This window comes from Carlito syrichta, unplaced genomic scaffold (assembly GCF_000164805.1).
Source record: "Carlito syrichta isolate Samal-C Ts95f unplaced genomic scaffold, Tarsius_syrichta-2.0.1 Scaffold315696, whole genome shotgun sequence".
In the NCBI taxonomy this organism is placed as follows: domain Eukaryota; kingdom Metazoa; phylum Chordata; class Mammalia; order Primates; family Tarsiidae; genus Carlito; species Carlito syrichta.
In genome coordinates this window covers 925-8,412 of record NW_007259792.1, presented here as the reverse complement: position 1 = coordinate 8,412, position 7,488 = coordinate 925, and the positions used below count along the sequence as shown (strand labels likewise).

The 7,488-nt window shown below is 44.4% G+C and overlaps 1 protein-coding gene across 1 annotated transcript in view; it reads left to right on the top strand.

Moving 5' to 3' along the window:
* RTN3 (reticulon 3) overlaps positions 1–7,108 on the top strand; it is a 46,695-nt gene extending 39,587 nt beyond the window's left edge. Inside the window, exons 4-8 of the mRNA XM_021706511.1 lie at positions 396–534; positions 918–987; positions 1,603–1,649; positions 3,141–3,199; positions 4,979–7,108. Coding sequence (XP_021562186.1) covers positions 396–534; positions 918–987; positions 1,603–1,649; positions 3,141–3,199; positions 4,979–5,024 — 361 coding nt within the window. The 3' untranslated portion in view covers positions 5,025–7,108. The remainder of the gene's footprint in view (positions 1–395; positions 535–917; positions 988–1,602; positions 1,650–3,140; positions 3,200–4,978) is intronic.
* Positions 7,109–7,488: the final 380 nt, after the last annotated feature.

The window sequence follows — 7,488 nt, the reverse complement described above, 5'->3', positions numbered from 1 at the left end:
GAACTACAGGCGTGCGCTACATGCCCGGCTAATTTTTTATTTATGTAGAGATGAGGTCTCACCCAAGTTGCCCAGGCGGGTCTCGAACCCGCAGGCTCAGGCAACTCACTCACCTCGGCCTCCCAAAGCGCTGGGATTACAGGCTGAGCCACCAAGCCCGGCCCATAGGACAGTTCTTTATGGTGCATGACTGTCCCACGCTTTGTAGGCATCTGGCATCTTTGCCTCTGCCCACCCCATGACAGTGTGTCCTCACCCCAGCCATGACAGCAAAGAATGCTCCTACAGATGTTTAAAGTGCCCTGGAGGCCCATTTCAAACTCTGAAGAACTGCTGTGCCAGCAGAAAGTGTCCTTCCATGTCAGATGTGTGACTGTTTCTTCTTCTTCTGGAAGGGCTTACCTGGATGTAGACATCACTCTGTCCTCAGAAGCCTTCCACAACTACATGAATGCTGCCATGCTGCATGTCAACAGGGCCCTGAAGCTCATCATTCGTCTCTTTCTGGTGGAAGATCTGGTTGACTCCTTGAAGGTTAGTTGATTTTGCAGCTTTTGGTGGTGAGACTAAGAAAAACCAGGGACGGGGTTATAATTCAGTGGAGAAACAGTACATAGCGTTTTATCAGGCACAAATGAGCATTTGTTCATCTCAATCTGTAGAGGTGGGGATAGGCGTCATTAGAGAAAGGTGCTGCCTCTTGCTGGGAAACAGACATAAGAACTGGTGGCGTTGCAGGTACCCTCTGTCTTTGGTCTAAGAGAACTACAGAATTCTTTTGTGCACCCTCAAATGTGTACAGCATACTTGGGGGAACCTTTTTTTTTAAATTGCTCGTGTCAGACATCACTAAGTTTATGCAGACTTAATTAGCTGGAAGACAGTGGCATCAGTTAATCTGAATTTTGCTTCCACAGCTGGCTGTCTTCATGTGGCTGATGACCTATGTTGGTGCCGTTTTTAATGGAATCACCCTTCTGATTCTTGGTAAGATGGCAAGGAAATGTCTCCATGCTCTTTGAAGTAATTTGTAAGAATAAGAGAGAGGAGAATGCCTAGTTTGGCTGCACTCATTCTACATGACGCAGCCTTTTTTTTTCCAAGTAGGAATTTGTTAGAGGATAGAAAAACTCTCAGCCAGAGGGAGGGGTCCTGAAAGGGTTGCCCTGTGTGGCCCAGCCTTTAGCATCCAGAGACCTGGAAGTAGGTACTGTAGGAACCTGGTTGTGGTCATAGGTTTATTGGTCCCAATTATAAAGAAATATCAAAACAGCTGGAGGTAAAGGAGATGTGTCTAGATTAGGTTTAAATATGGGGATCTTATTTACAGAAACCATTTTTGTAATTTGGAAATTGTTATTTGTGGTACAAATAACCTGTGTACCTGGAGAGGTTTTTTGTTTTGTCTTTCGGGTTTTTTTAGTAAGTACTACTCCAACTTACCTCTCTTTATCTAACTGGCCTTAATGGGCAGCTGCAGCTGGGATTTCTCATTTTGAGGAGGATCTATGTTTCCGTATCTTTCATGAGGAAAAATATCTGTGTTACTCAGAGTCTTGAGACTGTGACTGTCTCACATTTACACTTGCTTCTGTCTTACAGCCGAACTGCTCATTTTCAGTGTCCCGATTGTCTATGAGAAGTACAAGGTAAGCATTTGTCTGTTCCGAATCATATGTGCCAGCATGACCAGTTTTATTTCCTTTTTTTTTTTTTCGAGTTGGAGTCTCACTCTGTCTCCCAGACTGGAGTGCAGTGGCTGTTCCCGGCCACCACAACCTCGACCTGCTGGGCTCCGGTGATTCTTCCGCCCCAGCCTTCCAAGTAGCCAGAACTACAGGCGCGTGCTGCCACACCCAGCTAATTTTTGATTTATTGTAGAGATGAGGTCTCTCAAGTTGCCCAGGCGGGTCAAGAACCCACGGGCTCAGGCAGTCCACTCACCTCAGCCTCCCAAAGGCGCGGGATTACAAGCTGAGCCACCGAGCCCAGCTAAACTGTAGATTATTAAGGGAACCCATCAGTGTGAACAGATGTTCACCTCATGGAATGATGTATACTGAGTATATAGATGCTACGAAGTTACTCCTTGTGGATTAACTCATCCACCCATAGACTTCTTTGCCTTCTAGCATTAAATGGATTGGTCTTGCCCCACAGCCTTAGCATGCTTATGACTGCAGAATATATATTAGACATACAGTTTGAGTATTCAGGAAATGCCATGTGCTCCAGGGTCTCTAAAGGAAATACCTACCCAGGAAGACTTAGCTCTTTAAAAGATGAGTGATTTTTACTTTACCAAGTGTGGAATGTTAATGGAATAATTTGAAGTCTAAAACTAGGAAGGGTTTTGTTTGTTTGCTTGTTTGTTTTTTGAGTTGGAGTTTCATTCCGTCACCCAGACTGGAGTGCAGTGGCCGCTCCCGGCCACCGCAGCCTTGACCCACTGGGCTCTGGCGATCCTTCCACCTCAGCCTTCCGAGTAGCCAGAATCACAGGCGTGCGCTACCACGCCCGGTTGATTTTTGATTTATTGTAGAGATGAGGTCTCGCTGCCCAGGCGGGTCTCGAACCCGCGGGCTCAGGCAATCCACTCACCTCAGCCTCCCAAAGGTGCGGGATTACAGGCTGAGCCACCAAGCCCGGCTTGTTTATTTTTAAAACGAGAAGTTTTTAGAACATTTTCCAAACTGGGCATTATTTCCCAGACTAGTCAATATTGTTTAAGAAGAATTGGTAGCCAATTTTAAAAAATTGCTAGCCAGGCTCAGTGGCTCAGACTGTAATCCTGCACTTTGGGAGGCTGAGGTGAATGGATTGCCTGATCCCACGGGTTCGAGACCCGCCTGGGCAACTTGGCAAGACCTCATCTCCACAATAAATCAAAAATAGCCGGGCGTGGTAGCGCACGCCTATAGTTCCAGCTACCTGGAAGACTGAGGCAGAAGGATCGCCGGAGCCCAGCAGGTCAAGGCTGCAGTGGCCAGGAGCGGCCACTGCACTCCAGTCGGGGCGACAGAGTGAGACTCCACTCAAAAAAAAAAAAAAATTGGTAAACTAGACAAAAGAACAATGCCTTCAAGAAAATTGTTAATGTACGTGTTGTCACAACTAAAATCTACTTGCCTTTCTTAAAGACCCAGATTGATCACTATGTTGGCATCGCTCGGGATCAGACCAAGGCAGTTGTTGAAAAGTAAGTACATTTAGGGATCATATCATCATGACATATGCTTTCCCCTGAGTTATCTTGAGTCACCTGTATAAAGTGCTGATGTCAAGGAAAGTAATTTATACCCTGATAGGAATTTTATTTTACTAGAAATAAAAAATTCCTTGTATTTTAGATTTAAAGTGATCAATTGAGTCAGTAATCAGGACTACTACTGTGCCTTTTTTAACTGACTTTTTTTTTGAGTAGTTAGGGTCTCACTATATCGCCTGGGCTGGAGTGCAGTGGCACAGATCATGGCTTACTGCAGCCTCGACCTCCTGGGCTCAGGCAGTCCTTCCATCTCAGCCTCCAAGTAGCTATGATTATAGGCACATGCCACTACGCTTGGCTAATTTTTTTATTTTATGTCGAGATCTATGTTGCCTAGACTGGTCTGGAACTCTGGGACTCAAGCAGTCCTCCAACTTCAGCCTCCCAAAATGCTGGGATTATAGGCATGAACCACCACACCCAACCTGAACTCACTTTGAGATGTTCTTGGTTGCCTCACCACCTTCATTTATTTTTATGTATATTCATTTTTAACCGAACTCTTCCCTCTCGTTTAAGAAATAAAAGTTCTGGTAATTTTAAATAACTTAAGCCTTAAAGTTATTTTTGATAAAATTATCAAATCTGTTTTACTTTTTTTAACCAGTTAATATTTAAATCAAGTAATAAAATACTGATAAGCATCTTTAAGACTCCTTATATCAAGGAGCTGTTTTCTTCTCTTTTTAAACTTTTTCCCCCAGTCCTGGAGGACAGTTACGTTTTCATTTTTTATTTTGAATTATTCATAACAAATATCATGAACCCAACACTTTGAATTACAGTTTTAACCCTTTTTCATATTTTCTTTAGATAGTCTTTTTTTTTGTTATGCTTTAACAGGTATTCTTTAAGAAACAAAGTATCACAAATAGTTAAATTCCCTTTGTGCCCAAGGCTTTTTCCAGCTTTATCAAAAGGAAACAATATATCCAGACAGGTCTGGCTTGATTCCAGGATCTCTAGCTGCTTTTTTACCTTTCTAGGTATACATTAGTGCTAAAAATCAGGTGAACAGTTAGCTCAGCTGCATACCTCGTTGCTATTTACCCCTGATTTGTGAAAAGTGTTCATAGCTCAGCTATAGACCTGATATCTTGATTGCTGGCGTTAGCTGACATGGGCCACCTGGCTTGGGGTGTGATATTTGTGGAGGAGCCTTAACATTCGCTGAGGGATTACATGACCACAGTGATGGGCAACTTTGATGTCCTGTGAAGGACTGGAAGCCATTGTCAGCTTCTGTAGTTGTGAGAAGCAGGAGCCAATGGTCTGTGTCTCTTTTACATTTTTCCTTAACACTTGACTCTGCTTCCTTTTGTGGCACTAGTGGGGTGGCCTGGCATTCCTTATCTGTGCCTTACAGAGCCAGGGTGATGGGCTCTCACGTGGCCAGTGTGCAGTACGTAGTCAGCAGGTGTTACGCCACGTGCTGCTCATTCTCAAAAACCTCTCGGGAAGAACCCAAGAAGTGCTGGCAGTGAAAGAGACACCACCAGGCACAGCAGCAGGGGCAGAGCTAGACCTTTGTGGACTGTCAGGCTCTGCCCAGGCCAGTCTCCGCCCCGCCCTTCATCCACCCCTGTGAAAATGGGAGAATGCTTTCCACGTTGCTGCTGCAAGTCCAGGACTGTCTTCTAGCATCTCTGTGTAAATAAAAACCTGAGCAAATGCTTGTTTTCACCTTTACTCTTTTTTTTTTTTCAATAGGATCCAAGCAAAACTCCCTGGAATCGCCAAAAAAAAGGCAGAATGAGCACATGGAAACCAGAGATGCAACAGTTACTAAAACACCATTTAATAGTTATAACATTGTTACTTGTACTATGAAGGAACACGCTCAGTGTCAGCTTGAGCCTGCATTCCAAGCTTTTTTTTTTTTTATTTGGTGTTTTCTCCCATCCTTTCCCTTTATCCTCAGTATCAAGCACAAGAATTGTTGGACTAAAAAAGAGCTATCTTAGAATGCAAACGAATAAAGAAGTTCATAGGATAAATCAGTACCTTAATATGGTGGTAGAGCTTTTCCCCCAGACTTGAAAGGGGAAAGATTGGAAGTAAAAGAGAAAATGAAAGCTAGATGCCTCTCTTGGGTCCTTCTCTCCAGATTTCAGGACTAGGCTTACTCAGCTTCCCATTGTAGTTTTGCCCTTATTTTTAAGTTAAATAATGATTAACTTATGAAGAAATTATTCGGGGACAGGAGTGTGATTCCTTCTTGGGCTCTCTTTGAAGCCCTCAAGTCCTGTCTTCCACCCTACAATGTGAGCAGCTATTCCTAATATTTTTTTCTTCTCTTAATACTATAATTCTCAACTCTGTGAATAACTTCTAGGTGGTAGTGATAACTCCTGATTCCCAGAATGCCATCTGATAAAAAAGAATAGAAAGGAAGCGGAACGTGGGGTGGAGAGGGAGTCAGCAGGAGTGCCGCGCAGCCACCACCTATTGGCTCTGTCTCTAGAGAGGGAAAGGCTCCTCCATTTGGGAAGGTGGCATCTGCGTCATTCTTCTTGGATGTCACTTCTGAGCGCTGGTTTAAGAACTCGTTCCCGAGTGTGCTTTCCTCCCTCTCCCTTGCCCACTTCACCTCAAGTCTAATAAATATGGTTGTACTTTTCTTATTATGAAATAAATGTCTGTAACTACTGTACACTGCTGTAAACTTGTTAGAGAAAAACATAATCTGCATGTGGGCTCCTCAGTTATGAGTAATTGTAACCCTATCTCAGTCTGCGGGGGGGGAGGGACATTCTCAAGAGGTGAAACACAGAAATGCAAAAAGGCTTTTTTTCTTGCTCTTTTCCCTACAGCTTCCTCCCTCACATTCTGCATCTTCCACCTGTGTTCATCATTGTAGCCTAAGGACCAAAGCCGAGCTGGCTCAACAGGAGATGCCTTGTGTCTGTGGCGAAAAGACCACAAGTTAGTGTAGAGACGTGCATCTTGTGGTCCAAGTGGAGTTTTAACTGCTGAGGCTAGCTGACGGGTGTGTTGTTTCAAGGGTTCGCTGTCAGGCACATAGATGTTCCAGTAGCATCTCTGCCACTGCCCAGGATGCTTCTCTGAAGAGTGTTTGCCAAGACGTTTTAGGTGAGGGTGACCAGGTTGGGCTCTAAGTACAATTAACAGACAGCCGAACAACTGATGTCAAATGGAGGGTCATTGGGAATCTCTGATTCCCGTCTGAGGCTGTTCTTCCTTCCCTTCAACATGAAAATTCAGCATACTTGAAAGAAAAGTCATGTGTGAGAGAGTTCCTTTAGATTGTAACTTGTGATCACCCAGAGAGAATGTGCTCTGGTGACCTTAGGTTGGGGCTACAGTACTGATGGTCCCGATGTCTTGCAGCTGCTGGAGAGGGTGGTGGAAGGAAATGTTCTTTCCACCTTTTGGGGGGGGAAATCACTTAGAAACTTGGATGAGTAAAAGGTACCCTGCCTTACTCCACTTTCTGGTTTTCTGAGTTCCCTTTCCTTTTGAATTGTTCAGCTGATTTCTGTCCTAGTAGGAAACACGTTCTCTGTGGTCATCCTTCACCCCCGCAGGACGCCAATGCACTGATTGTCTTTGTGGGCTTTCCCTCCAAGGGCCCTCTGGCCCTGGAAGCGCCACATCCAGCTTTTTCTTTTGTTGCTGCTGTGTTTAGATAATTGGGGAGATCTTTGTGCCACGCGGGAATTTTTTTTAAACCTCTAGATGAAAAATTACTAATGAAACTGTGTGCGTGTCTGCGTGCAACATAAAAATACAGTAGCACCTATGGAACTTGAATCTTGGTTCCTTTGTAAAACTGCAAATTGATGTGGTATTAATAAAAACACAATGACTGTGGTGTCATTCTGCTAACTTTATTCTTTATACACAGTCTGGGTAAAGAAAGAACCAAACAAGGCTTCAACGGCCCAGCCCCCCCATCCTCACTCCACTTTTGGGACTTTAAAAAGCGACTAGACATTGATACTGGTAAGGATTCCCAAGGCTGCAGAGTTTCCATAGTGGAGCACAGCTGTGCATTTGACTTCAGAAAGAAAAACCATAGGCGAAAGGGGAGTGGGAGGGGCGGAGGGGGTGTCCCAGTTCAGCCTCACACCAGTCTGGGAGTTCTCCCCACCTGTGACATGAAGCAAGCGGCCTTTACACACATCCCCGTGATGCAACTAAATTTTGAGTCAGTCACCATGGAAAATGGGAACAAACTGCATCGGGTCTTTGCTCAA